Raw genomic sequence first — 15,625 nt, forward strand, 5'->3', positions numbered from 1 at the left:
TGGGACTCCAATACTCCTATAGGTCTGAGTCTTGCTTATAATGTTCTGAGTGTGTTTGATGAAAATTCTGTGGAGCAGGATGCTGCCCTACTTACATATAGTCCCAGTGAGGATCTCTGCTCTAACAGGTTAGGGACCAGCTGTGGATTGTATAGTCCTAGTCGCCTGAGCACAAGGAGGGCCATGGCTCAGAATATGTCCGAGATACCCGCTCCCATTCCATAGCAACTGATATCCCGACTCTCAGGACCACTTAGAAGCCACTCAGCTATTGCCTATGGTTCACAAACTAGGATGTGACTACAGTAACCCACACCATGAACCATGGGAGATGTTCTATAAATTTTGAAATTCTTTGAAGTCATTTAAGAAGTCACTAGAATTGATTAGGGAATTGGCCACCTTAGTGACAGCCCTTAATGCAGATGAATCGAGATTGAAGATTGAAAGAAGGGGAAAAGGAGTCCAGCAGGACTTTTTTGTGTTGATATGTGTGAATGAGAGAGGGGGACACTTTTATGTTTTGAATATTTCCAAGATTTTCAGAGTTTGATTTTTTTCTTTCTCTTTTTAGCATACCCCTAAAACGAATGCAGTCACCAAGACATGCCATGGCTGAAGTTGATACAGAAGTGAATCAGGTCTTAGCGCATGATAGACTGTTTCACAGGAAACCAAAGCCCAGAACAAATGATTCTGTTGCTCTGTTTAAATATTGGGATGTAAGTATATTCCATGTCAATATCTCTTTCAAAATATATTGTTTTAGCTATTTAATGTATGTGTAAGTTTGATATTAACTTTGTTTCTCTTTTTATGTATTGTATATGATAGGACTGTGGAGCGGTGTCACAATTATTATATAAATACTAGTGTAGACCATGCTGCAAGAAAACAATGACTGTTGTATTGTTTACTAGCGGTAGTACCCATCGTGAACAGAACAATCATTTAACATGTTTTGCTTAGGTTCTTCCCTAGATTTTGAAGCACTTAAGTGGGCATGCCTCTCCCTGTCAGTGGCTTGTAATGACATATTTGCTTCCTTGCTCTTTGTAGTCGTTTGCAGTTTTGTATATTTTTGTGTTATTGCTGATCTTGATTTGATCTCTTCCTTCCAGTAGTAAAGAAAGCCGATTGAATGATGAAAATGAAAATCTACAACCTGTTTTCCAGTCAGTGACTGGGTCAGGGATGGAATGAATGAAGCTCGTATCTTGCAGCCAAGATAGGAATGATGCCAGCTGCCAAAGCCTGTCGCACTCGTCTGGGGCAGTGATTAATGACTGACAGATGAAATGAAATGATAGTGGATAGTGTTGCTGGAATGAAAGATGACAGGGAAAACTGGAGTACCCGGAGAAAAACCTGTCCCACCTCCGCTTTGTCCAGCACAAATCTCACATGGAGTGACCGGGATTTGAACCATGGAACCCAGTGTTGAGAGGCCAACACACTGCCGCCTGAGCCACAGAGGCTAATGAAAGCCAATTGTCGGGTTAATATTTTAAAAATACTGACAAGTGTTCAAAGCCTTTAAAACGTTTCTGCAATGATCTCCATAGCAACTCTCTTCACAATCTATAGAGCTATTTAATGGCTCTTGGACATAAACTTTCACATGACCGCCACTGATGTATCCCTTGTTTTTCACTGTATTGGAAAAATGAATTGAACAGAATTTTGCATGAGCTATTTTCTTGTAAAACCAACTGAAATAGAGAGTTATCGAACTGTTAATTATTGACTCATTGGTCAAGTTTAATAAATACATACTAGATGCCACCCCTCTCACTGCTTTGTTTTTTTGCATTAGATGTGTTCCCTAGACTGTCGGGCGCATGCACACAAGTAATGCATTGCATTTGAGCTTTCCATGCAGCTCCTATTATTTCCTCTTTGCCATGCAGCGAGAAGTTGGTATTAGACTAGTTCTTGCAGACGTGGGTGTCAGTTTCGTAATATTTAAGGACAGTCAGAAGAATTTGACATTGAGGATTTTTAATGAAATATGAATACCAGCAGCACGTCACGCTCGATCCAGTTTGCACTGAGCCTTATAAATATACCATATCTGTTCCCTGTTATTTCAAAATATGAACAATGTTTGACTACAGTAGAACGATAAATATCAGGTAATTAACATAGTTATATAACCTGTTAGTTCCATGTAATGTAATATCATTAATTAAAACCAATCCCACGATAAAAATATATATATTCTGCCAATGCAAGTAGGCCTGCAGTAGGCCTACTATTATAAATGTGTAATTAACTCTTATGCTCAGTTACTGGCACCAGTGCTTTTATGGACACAGATGCAGTCACAGATACAAATTCACTAGTATTAAAGGGTATCGTAATTAATATTTGATCAACAGGGGACAATGGAAAATTATTTGTCACAGGATGCAAATTGTTGCCTATAACTTCAACCAAACATATGATAGTATATTTGTTTAGCCTGAATCTGTCTTTGAATTCACTTTCACTGTACCTCATTAGAACATTAGGCCGACAATGATATAATCGTGGTCTTTCTAGAAAGTTGACGGTTTCTACAATTTCATCATTGGAAGAAGATGAGAAAGCCATAGAAAATTTTAACAAACACAATATTAGCTGCTGATACTGAAGTACTGCGCATGCACCCATCAAGTTAACAATTAGATATCTCCTGATCAGGGCCCTGTAAGTTTAGCAGGCGATTTATTGAACTGATAGATGTATCTTACATTTGTGCAACGCCAAAACAGAAGTTCACCATTCAATACCGCTATAGGTTTGATATTTCACATTCCAAAATCTGGGCAATAGAGTTTTATGCATTAGGCCCCACCTGAGGCACTCCTTTCTGGTTCAATTTTCTGGACAACTTGTAGCTAAGAGCCTGTTTGACCTTATTCTAAACTGAAATGCCAAGTTTCATTAAAACCCACCCATCCATTTTCCCAAGATGCTGTAATAGACACAGACAAATGCACTGACTGACAGAGCAAATGCAACACCAAGAAGGAGTGGTCAGAACTTTATGCCAATTGCAGGGTAGACTGACGTCACTGAGGTATGCTCATGATGTGAAATGCGCCGCTGTGCTGCACACATAGCGAAGGATAAATGGGACACGGCGTTGGCGAATGGCCCACTTCGTACCGTGATTTCTCAGCCGACAGTCATTGTAGAACGTGTTGTCGTGTGCCACAGGACACGTGTATAGCTAAGAATGCCAGGCCGCCGTCAACGGAGGCATTTCCAGCAGACAGACGACTTTACGAGGGGTATGGTGATCGGGCTGAGAAGGGCAGGTTGGTCGCTTCGTCAAATCGCAGCCGATACCCATAGGGATGTGTCCACGGTGCAGCGCCTGTGGCGAAGATGGTTGGCGCAGGGACATGTGGCACGTGCGAGGGGTACAGGCGCAGCCCGAGTGACGTCAGCACGCGAGGATTGGCGCATCCGCCGCCAAGCGGTGGCAGCCCCGCACGCCACGTCAACCGCCATTCTTCAGCATGTGCAAGACACCCTGGCTGTTCCAATATCGACCAGAACAATTTCCCGTCGATTGGTTGAAGGAGGCCTGCACTCCCGGTGACCGCTCAGAAGACTACCATTGACTCCACAGCATAGACGTGCACGCCTGGCATGGTGCCGGGCTAGAGTGACTTGGATGAGGGAATGGCGGAACGTCGTGTTCTCCGATGAGTCATGCTTCTGTTCTGTCAGTGATAGTCACCGCAGACAAGTGTGGCGTCGGCGTGGAGAAAGGTCAAATCCGGCAGTAACTGTGGAGCGCCCTACCGCTATACAACGCGGCATCATGGTTTGGGGCGCTATTGCGTATGATTCCACGTCACCTCTAGTGCGTATTCAAGGCACGTTAAATGCCCACCGCTACGTGCAGCATGTGCTGCGGCCAGTGGCACTCCCGTACCTTCAGGGGCTGCCCAATGCTCTGTTTCAGCAGGATAATGCCCGCCCACACACTGCTCGCATCTCCCAACAGGCTCTACGAGGTGTACAGATGCTTCCGTGGCCAGCGTACTCTCCGGATCTCTCACCAATCGAACACGTGTGGGATCTCATTGGATGCCGTTTGAAAACTCTGCCCCAGCCACGTACGGACGACCAACTGTGGCAAATGGTTGACAGAGAATGGAGAACCATCCCTCAGGACACCATCCGCACTCTTATTGACTCTGTACCTCGACGTGTTTCTGCTTGCATCGCCGCTCGCGGTGGTCCTACATCCTACTGAGTCGATGCCGTGCGCATTGTGTAACCTGCATATCGGTTTGAAATAAACATCAATTATTCGTCCGTGCCGTCTCTGTTTTTTCCCCAACTTTCATCCCTTTCGAACCACTCCTTCTTGGTGTTGCATTTGCTCTGTCAGTCAGTGTATTAAACTAAACTCAACATTACAATGACATCAGTATTCTTGCCAGAATACAATATTAACTGACTGGAAAGTCTCGGTTAAAAGCAATACTATCATATGAAATGCTCGATCAAATAAAAAACGGCACAGTTTCTCACTTTTCACAAACAGCACTACCCTGGCATTCTACTGTAGTAGTGCCAAGTTCCAGAACTAAATTAATCTGAGCAGACACTGGTGTGCACTGCTCTGCCATTTTCCATTAAGTGTGTACACTTCCCATTCTTAGCAGCGCCTCATAGCAGGAATTGAATAGCTGAAATATTATTATGAACCAGTGTGTCACATACTGATAGCTATCAGAACATATATGAACCAGTGGAATGGCATGCTAAAAAAAAGAAAGTTATCTAACTTTCCAACTACACCCCGGCAATATTCAGGCAGGCTGTTCTACTCAGGTCGCAACAGTAATTACATGTGTCGGAGATGAATGGCAGCAAAAGAGGTAAGGCACATCACAACAAACAGTAGTCAATATAATGTTATTGTTGATCAATTTTATGGGCTTTTGATATTGTAGGCCTTCTCATTTAGGTTTCTTCCAATTCTGTGATATTAGGGCATCCAGTGTAAAAGAAGTCCTTTTTCCTCCTTTCATGATTTCCTCCTGTCTTGTTTTACAAGCGATCATTCTTCTACAATATCTTTCTCAGTTTGATGATCATCTTTACAATTTTCCTTGTCGATATGGGCTGATGACTCTGCAGTTTTTCACCTTTAGTCAATCACGACAAAATCCACCACCATCATCAGTTAACACGATGAAGAATATTTTCATGTTAGCAATGCTTGGCTTTGGTATGGAAGCAACAAAAGTCTAAATTCATGAATGTTTCAGTTATCATAGCTGATGTGGTAAAACTGTGCAAGACATAAATTATTGGTAATTGCATACTATATAACTTTTGTTATGTAGTATTTATCAATAGGACCACTAATAACATAAATACCAGGTGTGTGCATAAGTTTTTGGTGGTTTTTGTGGTAAAGAAAAAACATAATTTTCAAGGGAAATTCATTTTTTGTTTATTCAAAATATTGGCCATTGGCTTCTACACACTTTGCCCATCTTTCAGGTAAGTTATGAATACCATGCCAGGAAAACTGCTTGTCTTTTGCGGCAAACCATTCATCAAGCCATTTTCCAACTTCCTCGAAATTGCTGAAGTGCTGCCCTGCAAGTGCGTGCCCCATTGATACGAGATGATAGTCAGATAGTGCCAGGTCAGGGAAGTACGGCAGGTGCAGAAGAATGACCCATCCAAGCGATTTCAAGGTGTCTTTCACTGGTTTTGCTGTGTGAGACGGCGCATTGTCGTGTAACAAAATCACTTTGCCATGTCTTCTGGCCCATTCTGGTCGTCTTTCGGTCAATGCAAGATTTAAATTAATCACTTGTTGGCGATAACATTGTGCATTAATGATTTCGTCAGGCTTCAAGCCTGCAGTTGCTCGTCTTTGCACTTTTGTGGTCTACCAGAGCACACGCTGTCTTTCACATTGAAATCACCATGTTTAAATTGTTGAAATCATGTCTCGCATGTTCTAATCGATGGAGCGGGTTCACCATATGTTTCTACAAGCAAAAGATGGCTTTCCACAGCCTTTTTCTTTTGATTAAATAAGAAAAGCAATGCATGCCGCAAATGTTCTTTTCCAAGCACAAACGTCGACATGATCACTGAACGATACAACACAGATGCTAGTGCTTGGCGGACTCAACTTCTATTTGTTGGTAGGTTAATATCAGACAAACAAACTGATGTATGTGTCAAATTCATACCCTGCGTACTGTTCGCTGGTGCCATCTCTTAGTGAAACCGGAAAAGACTTATACATACACCTGGTATCTGAGAATTTAATTTTAGGCCTTCCCTTAAATTAATTACCATTTCACTCAGCGTGAATAAAAATATTTATAGCCTAAAGTGTAGTGTCTTATTCCCTGACTATACATACCAATTTTCATTAAATTCTGTTAAACTATTTTCTCGTGATTTGTGTACATACTGACAGACTAGAGAGAGCTGATGGAAATGTACAGATCAAACTCTAATGTAGATAGATTTGTATAGGAACAGTGCTGGATACTTGTGTTGCATGTTCATGGTGCACTGACTGTCTGTTGTTTATTTAAATGTCAGTGTAATGGGACTGTGTGTTTCCAGTTTTTTAAATACTAGTGTGGACCATGCTGGGAGGAAGTATTAACAGCTTCAAAAAAGTGCCCTGCGGATGGAGGCACTCTATAAGTCAAACATGACTCACATAATAGTAAACAAAGTAAGAATAGTTAATTTTTGTTTATAATTTGCTTTATGTAACTTAAAAGCTTTTCAGTCTGTTGAACACCCATGTACAACATAAATATTGCACTATAACATACCTGTAAAACACATGTGATAAAAATACACACTATTAAATAAAAAATGATATGTTTAGTTTTAAAAGAACATAATCAGATTCTAACAAGTCACACTCAATATTTGGAGATATTTATTTCTGTCCAAACACCCAGGAATTTGAAATTTGGACTCTTATCTTAATTCCTGCTTTGTCTTCACTCCTGGTAATCTCTGACTTCAAGGTCTGGAGTGTGGGTTAAGATATTCTCATCTGTAATAAATTCTCTGAATTTACACATTTGCCATTTGAAATGATCTTTTAGATGTTCATTAATCACTAAAAATAACATTTTACAAGGACTCTAATAAAAGTAAATCTCTGAATATTAAAGAAGGTAAAGACACATAAACAGATTGAACTAATGAAAGTACTTGATAAATATCAGATAAAACTACAAGCCGTTCAGGAAACAAGGTACATATAAAAGGAAATCTCAGTAGCAGATAACTTCAGGATACTAAAGTGAAAACCTGCCATTAAAGTTAAGAAATCCGAGAAAACCAAGAACACGATGGTAATACTTGGTACAGCCTTCTTTGTTCACCATTCAGTTGTAGAATCCATCATGAATTATTTCAGATCTCCATTTCCAAGACTGTCTATACTGACCCTAAAAAGTGGCAACAAACTGTATACTGTGTTCAGCTCCCATGCCCCTCTTAATGACAACAACAAAAAAATCCCCAGAAAGCACATGAGTTCCGGTCTCAACTTGACGAAGAAATATTCAGAACTCCACACAGGCGCATCAAGATTCTAATAGAGGACTTTAATGCTCAGCCAGGGAAAGAAAAGAAGTACAGAAATGTGATAGCTGAATACCCAGCTCACCATAGGACTAACAAAAATGGTGTGAATCTTTGAATCTGTGAATCTTTCAACATGAAAATAATGTCCACACAGTTCAAGAGGACACCAAAGCAGATGAAGACATGGCGGTCATCCAACCCTTTGCCAGAAGAGTTCCAAATTGACCATGTTGCAACCAATAACCCCAGAGAAATAATTAATGTTAGAGTACAACAGGGAACAAACTTCAATTCAGACCACTATCCTACGACGATCAAAATGAAATTAATTCCTAACAACACCAAGAAGGAAATTTTCAGGATACAAAAGTACAGATTTGAAGAAGTGAAAATAAACCAAGAAATAATGGAAAACTACCAGAAAGAACTGGATTTATTGAACACATATAAATGGGATGAAATTGCTCGAAAAATCCAAGAAACTGCAAAACATACAATACCGTATTTACTCGCATATTAGACCCCCTTTCTTCCCCCCACTTTTACAGCCAGAAGAAGTAAAGGGGGGGGGGAAGGGGTTCCAATATGCGATAACCTCAAATTTTGTGCAGTGAACACGATTTCTAGGCTATAAATTATAAATGTAAACATTCTACACTATTCTTTAAGAAACTTATGAATGTATTTGAGTCATACTGGCTATTTTTGTTGGAAGTCAGTATTTCTAAATGTAAGAAGACAATAAATATGGTGAACAATTCTTTTAGGTTTTCATATAAAGTACATAAAAAGTTATCTGCGAAAAGTAAAGAATTTCACCATATTTTCTTGACACGGCATAAGCCCAAAAGCCTGTACAGTATCATGTCTAAAAGTAAATATAGTTAGTTTTAGTTACTCATATCACATCATTCATTTCATCTCATTAATTCTTCTGATGAGGTTGATGTCAGGAAGGGCATACGGTCGTAAAAACTCGTCTCACTTCATACTCGACCCTGTAGAGAAAAGGGTGTCGTATTATCATATTATGCTATATTTTATCTGTGTCATTTGAGCAGTAGGACTACCACACAGTAAACCTGAGTAAACCTGATTACTGCTTTCATTTGAAATATCGTCTTGCGCCGCCAACTTCTCTGCTACTGCCGTGTTGTCATTCCAAGTGACGTCATCTTCACTGCCATCTTGTCAGCCGTGCACTGCAGTTGAGAGCATTCGAGGTCCCTCTTTTTGAACCTTTTACAAATAGTTTCGTTCCTGACCGTAAGAGTCCAAACAATGTGAATCTATTCCCAAATGGTTTCTGGAGATGGTCTCTGATATTCCCAGTTGGTGTTTGTGAAGCAGAAGCCACTCCTTCCGAATAAAGCTGTGCTGTAGGAAGCGTGCCAAACCACCAGCTGATAGCTCGCATATGTTATGAGTTGTACTTCCGAATGTAATATATAGTGACTGGAAGCATTCTTTTGATAACTGCAGCTGTTGAAAGCCAGACCCTTATTTTTAAGTATATTTCATGCTTGTTCTCTGCATTTATCACATCACGATTTACCCAAACAGCTGTAAATGAGACAAGAGAGACCACATTGTTTAGGTTTGGTATGCTATCACCCGGATAATGCCAGAAGTTCCACGATGAAAAGAATAAAAATAAATAACAGGAAAGTTTGCTGCATTTATGAATATCTACAGGTGTGGTGGTAATGCGTTTTATTATCATAATGTTTATTTCGTACATTTGTTGTCTCCATTTATTTAATTAATGCATAACCTAGTGTGTTTTGTTCGGCAGCTCTGAAAATTGTTAAAAGTAAGTGGGGACATAAAATCAATATTATTTTCATTTATTATTATTTATTTGTTAGGTACGATGGTGAGTAAAACATTCGTTATAATTGGATAGTTTTTATCACGTTTTAAACTTACTTCTGATTGACGCAACCGGAACAGGTGGATCCAACTAACATCAGACTGGATGAACAATATTCATAAGCAATTCCAAGGTAGAACAATGAATCAGCAAGAACAGTAGTCTAATAAGAATGACATAGAAGATCCAGGAAGCATTTTGTTAGTAGAGCAGCTGCCTATGAAGGATATTTTACAACATAATTTCAACACACACAACGTTTAACCCATAATTACACCAAATTTCTTAAAATATAGTATCATCCAACCTCGCTTCTTTTCACATGAGATATTCAAGGTTTTAAGATAAAAATTTCATTGTTCCATATTGAAAAGTATCACAGTTAAAATTGAAATAATAAATAAAGAGGTTCAACCTACTCAATACCAAAGAATAAGAAATGCAGTGATTACATTTTTATTTAATAATAAGTAGAAGTGGTACCGGTTTCGACCCTAGTCCAGGTCATCATGAGCCGATTAAAACATGAAAAACAATGCATAGGAAAAAGAAAAGAAAAGATCAAGTTCACTCCAGATCAGTAGAAGAGGCGATATAAAAATGACGGGGGTAGACATTGTAAAATTCAGAAGAAGTAAAATGTAAGTCACTTAAAGAAACAGTGTGTAATTTTCTGAGCGGCAGTATGGCACACGCAGTGTTAGGCAAAGTCTTATAATGAAAAGTGGAGAACGGTTAAATGAGCTAGCTTGTATACACTGTTAGGCACAAAGTCATAACACAATTGAACACATATGAAGATCCATAGTCGCACTGAAGCTGAAGATGAAGAGATCAATTGAAGTAACTTGCCAGCTCCCGGTGATCAGCACGATATATTCAACATCAGGCAATGTGGTTTCAAACGCCAATGTAAAATGAAGAATAGCTTAAAGATCCAGTATTTGCTTCGGTTGCGGGAATGTGGGTATATATAGATACATGTAATAAAATTCAATATAATTGAATAAGTAATTGTGACCCTGTAGAATTTTTGGAACAGAGGGGTGAAAGAAGGTTGGTATAACAAGGAGTGTAAAGAATTAAGGAAGTTAGTCATGAAGTCACTAAAAGAATTCCAGAAGAATGGAGGGAGTATAGAAAGAGAAGCATTCTGTAATCTAAGAAAAGAATACAAACTGAAAATTGCTGAGAGGAAGAAACATTGGATGAGAGAACAAGCCGAGTTAATAAATAGGGAGTGTAAGGTGCATCAAACTGAGAGAGTATGGGACAGAATAAATAAAATTATTAAGGCGGGGAAGAGGGCTGATAAACCGAGTATTGATTACGACCAGTGGGTGAACTATTTTTGGGAATAATTAGGAGGAGAGGACAAATGGAATCAAGAGAAGAGTGAAATGGCCTTAAGAAGAGTCATAGAGGTTCGGATACGCAAACTTGACAAAGAAATTTGAAGAGAGGAACTGATAAAGGTGACAGGTAATCATATGAGTAGGTCAGCGGGGGGGGGAAGCAGTGGTATTAACAATGTTTTTTGGAAGGAAATAGGTAAGTATGGGCAGATGATAGAGGGCATAGTTAAACTTTTCAACAGGATCTTCGAGGGGAGGAGCATCCAAGAGAGTGGGAAGTAGGGATAATATGCCCAATTTATAAAAAGAAATGTAGCAAAAATCTACCAAGGAATTATAGAGGAGTTACATTATTGGACTCATTGAGTAAGGTTTATGCGGAAGTATTAGCCAGTAGACTAAGAGACTGGGCGGAGGAACAGTCAATACTAACAATTTTTCAAGGTGGTTTTAGAAAGGGCAGAAGGACAATAGATAGTATAATGACAATAAATATGATCTTGGAAAAATATTTGGATAGGAAAGGGGGTAAAGTGCATCTAGCGGCCATAGATTTCAAAAAGGCGTTCGGTACGGTAAGTAGAAGAGCGTTAATAGAAAAACTAGGGAATGTGGGGGTTTCAAAGAAGATCATCCGAGTGATCCAAGTGTTATACGAGAAGGTATATTGTATTAGATTTGAGGAAAATTTGGTGAGCAGTCAGATAGAATGTAAGGCAGGGCTTAGGCAGGGATACAAATTATCACCCATGTTATTTCTACTATTTATACCGGGTGAGTTGGCCGTGCGCGTAGAGGCGCGCGGCTGTGAGCTTGCATCCGGGAGATAGTAGGTTCGAATCCCACTATTGGCAGCCCTGAAGATGGTTTTCCATGGTTTCCCATTTTCACACCAGGCAAATGCTGGGGCTGTACCTTAATTAAGGCCACGGCTGCTTCCTTTCAACTCCTAGGCCTTTCCTATCCCATTGTCGCCATAAGACCTATCTGTGTCGGTGCGACGTAAAGCCCATAGCAAAAAAAAAAGAAGGTGGTCCCTAAAAATTAATGGAAACAAATCAAAAGTTATGGTAGTGAGTAAGAGTAAGAGGAGGGAGAATGAAATGAAATGGGTGGTTCAGGGGGAGAGGATTGAAGAGGTAATATCTAGGAGTGGTTATAACCAGGAGAGGAGGGCAAAATGGAAGGGGACGGCAGCTCTTTCGGTTGTCAACATTCTAGAGTCGAAAGTCCAGCACATATTTGCTGATCAAAACTAACATTTCCTGAAACAAGTAGATCTTTGCTGCAGCTACTCTAAATACCCACTCCAAATTACACAAACAAGATGTGTCAATACATCTAGTCATCAATTGTAAAAATTGCAAATAGTGACACTAGTCTGCGAAGCCTGATTTTTAAGTAAGTACCATTTTTAAATATGGCAACTGCAACACTTTGGTCGTTGTTCGGAGCATGCATGCTCAGTACATACGTCTGTAGGCTAGCCACAAATGCCATTACAGAAGCATTCGCCTGTATTTACATTTGATTGTGCATATTGAAAATGCCTCTGACAATTAACGGTCCTGCCGAGTGTGAAGTACGTGCTGTCATTTGTTTTCTAAATGCAAAAGATGTGAATGCTGTTGGCAGATTAGTGAAGTGTATGGAGAACACACTATGCACGAAGAAATGGTAAGAAACTGGGTTAGAACATTTAAAGAATGTCATGCTAATGTCCACAATATGAAACATAGTGGTCATCTGTCTGTTATTACTGAAGATTTATTGCAGAAAGTTGATGCTAATGTTCAAGAAAACAGACACTTTATAATTTTGTCATTAAGTTATGAGTTGCCAGAAATTTTAAGGAGTGTTCTTTATGAAATTGTGTCAAGACACTTAGATTATCGTAGTTGTGCTCACGCTGGGTATTGAGGATGATGGTAGAAGGGGTGTACAAAACCAAGCACGTAGGTGGTGCTTTGGCTTTCCTTGAGTAGTACAGTAATAAAGGTGGTGCATTCCTAAGCCGAATTGTCACCGGTGACAATGTTATGCCAGAATCAAAAGCAATCCAATGAATGGAGACACTCAACATCACCTAAGAAAGTGAAGTGCAAGCAAACAATTTCAGCTCGCAAACTCAAGTGCACTGTGTTATGGGATAGGCAGGGTATGTTGCTTTTGGATTTTCTGGGCCAGGGTGACACAATAAATGCCAAGACTTATTGTGAGACCTTACGTTAACTCTGTCGTGCGATCCAAAGCAAACTGCATTTCATGCTAACAATGGGGGATTCTTTTGGTTCATTACAATGTGCAACCCTATTCAGCTAATCGAACCCAAGACCTCATCGCTTCATTTCATTGGGAACAATTTGATCATCCTCCGTACAGTCCTGACGTAGCACCTACTAACTGCCGCTTGTTCCTGCACTTGAAAAAGCATTCAGGAGGTCAGCACCACGACGATGATGAGCTAAAAATGACCGTGCTGCAGTGGCTAGCACATCCGGCGGCAGATTTCTATGAGAAATATGACAAATGCCTTAATATGCTTGGAACTTATGTTAAGAAGTAGCTTAATGTACAGGCTTACATGTAAAAACAAGAATTGTTTCAAAATTTTCATTACTTTTTCCCATATCAAAACGGTACTTACTTAAAAAACATGCACTGTATATCATTGAAGCAAAGCCATCTCCATGCAGGTCATGAACGTCTTTGTAGGAATGAAAGGTAAAGGCCCTCACTACTATCCATAACATCAGCACTAAGTGGGATCGAGTGGTTAACTGTACGTTGAGCCATCTTTACCCTCTGGAATTAACCTGGTACTCAGTTTTGATGTAGCTTAGTGATCCCAGGGCTATATGTCTTCCCTGGCAGGAAATTGTAACTATGTCCTTCTGGTAAACTGAGCTCACCTTTACTGCCTTGGCTTGGCAACTTTTCCATATATCACTTCCAAACAAAATTACTTCACAGTTGACAAAAAACAACATGAGGTGACTCTTGTGGTCAGCATGACAAATCCATTATTTGGTTTTCTAGACTGGGGCCAATAATAATAATAACAACAATAATAATAATAATAATAATAATAATGATGATGATGATGATGATAATAATACTTAAACTTTCTTCAGCTTATCCCAGTTATTTCTGGGGTTGCTGGAGCGACCTAACAATACTAATAATGTTATTTGTTTTATGTCCCACTAACTATATTTTTATCGTTTTATGGAGATGCTGAGGTGCCAAAATTGGTCCCGTTGGAGGTCTTTTATGTGCCAGTAAATCTACTGACATGAGGCCGACGTATTTGAGCACTTTCAAATACCACCGGACTGAGCCAGGATTGAACCTGCCAAGGTGGGCTCAGAAGGCCAGCGCTCTACCCTCCGAGCTACTCAACCCGCAGGGCGGAACCATCTTTAACCTGCAGAGCGCTCTTCAGTTGTTCTCATATAGTCTGAGTAAACCTCACACCAGCCTTCAGATCTAGGTAGAAATCCCTGATCTGACTGGAAATTGAGCCCAGGGCTTCCAGGTAGGAGGCACTGCTGAACAAAGTCAGATGATGCAGGAAATGTTAGACTAGGAAATTAAGTCATAGAGCAAATGCCTGAAAAGCCTTACATCTGATCTGTTTTTTGACATGCTCTATTGGTGGAAATATATCTAATTCTCTCCTTAGGAACTTAGAATTTCCATTCGGAATTGGTAGGCGGGCAATAATTCCATTGTGGAGTTTTATCTCCTGTATGCAGTTATCAGACTGTGCCTCTTATATAGGGCTTCTGATAAGTTCACCTGCATACGCCCCAGCGTCAGTGGGTAGGGTCTGACACATCCCACTCTGATGAGTCTAGTGTCAGACCTAAGACGAAACGCTGGTTAATAGAGCAAATGCCTGAAAAGCCTTACATCTGATCTGTTTTTTGACATGCTCTATTGGTGGAAAAATATCTAATTCCCTCCTTGGGAACTTAGAATTTCCATTTTGAAGGAAGTAGATGAATATTGTTACTTGGGTAGTAAAATACGAGGGTGGATCAAATATAAACAGGAATTTTTAAGAAATGTATTGCATCAACAAAAAAATACACATATAGAGATCACTTTTCTACATAGCATCCTGCTTTCGATATCCACTTTCTCCATCGGATTGGTAAGTTTTTGATGCTGTCCTGATAGAAAGAAGAGAGAGATGTGTGCAGAGCCATTTGCGCACAAACTCTTCTATACTTGCAGCATCATCGAACCGCTGTCGTCCTAAGTCTTGTTTGAGTGATTCAAACAGATGGTAGTCAGAGGGCAATAAATATGGACTCTATGGAGAGCGTTCCAGAGGTGTGCAGTGAATTTCCTCCAGTTTTCCCAGTGTTAATGCGGCAGCATATAGCCTTGCATTGTCATGGAGAAGAATGATGTTTCGGATCGGTTGCCGGCATCACTTGTTGCAATACGCAGCTTTTGCTTCATCCAAAAGGCAACAGAAATAGGCTGCATTAATTGTCCATTGTTCATGAAGAAAATCCACCCGCAAAATGCCCGCGAAACGGCTGTAAGCACCTTTCCAGCAGACGGGTGTGTTTTGCCCTTCACTGGACCTACTTCGTCTCTTCGTTGCCACTCCATGCTTGCTTGCTTTGACTCTGGGGTGTAATGATGCACCCAGGATTCATCACGAGTCACAATACAATGCAAGAAATCGTCTCCTTCCCCCTCATAGTGATGCAGAAGTCTCTGACAAACTTCCTGGCATAAAGTTTTTGTTGCTGGTTGAGGAGACTAGGAGCCCACCTGGCAG

The 15,625-nt window shown here is 40.1% G+C and overlaps 1 protein-coding gene across 1 annotated transcript in view; it reads left to right on the top strand.

Moving 5' to 3' along the window:
* The first annotated feature begins 578 nt into the window (after nt 1–578).
* The window catches only part of LOC136866232 (lysosomal aspartic protease), a 139,649-nt gene continuing 124,602 nt past the window's right edge, over nt 579–15,625 (top strand). The window contains exon 1 of the mRNA XM_068226659.1: nt 579–722. Within this exon, the coding sequence (XP_068082760.1) occupies nt 591–722 (132 nt within the window). The 5' untranslated portion in view covers nt 579–590. The remainder of the gene's footprint in view (nt 723–15,625) is intronic.

Source organism: Anabrus simplex, chromosome 3 (assembly GCF_040414725.1).
Source record: "Anabrus simplex isolate iqAnaSimp1 chromosome 3, ASM4041472v1, whole genome shotgun sequence".
Taxonomy (NCBI): Eukaryota; Metazoa; Arthropoda; class Insecta; order Orthoptera; family Tettigoniidae; genus Anabrus; species Anabrus simplex.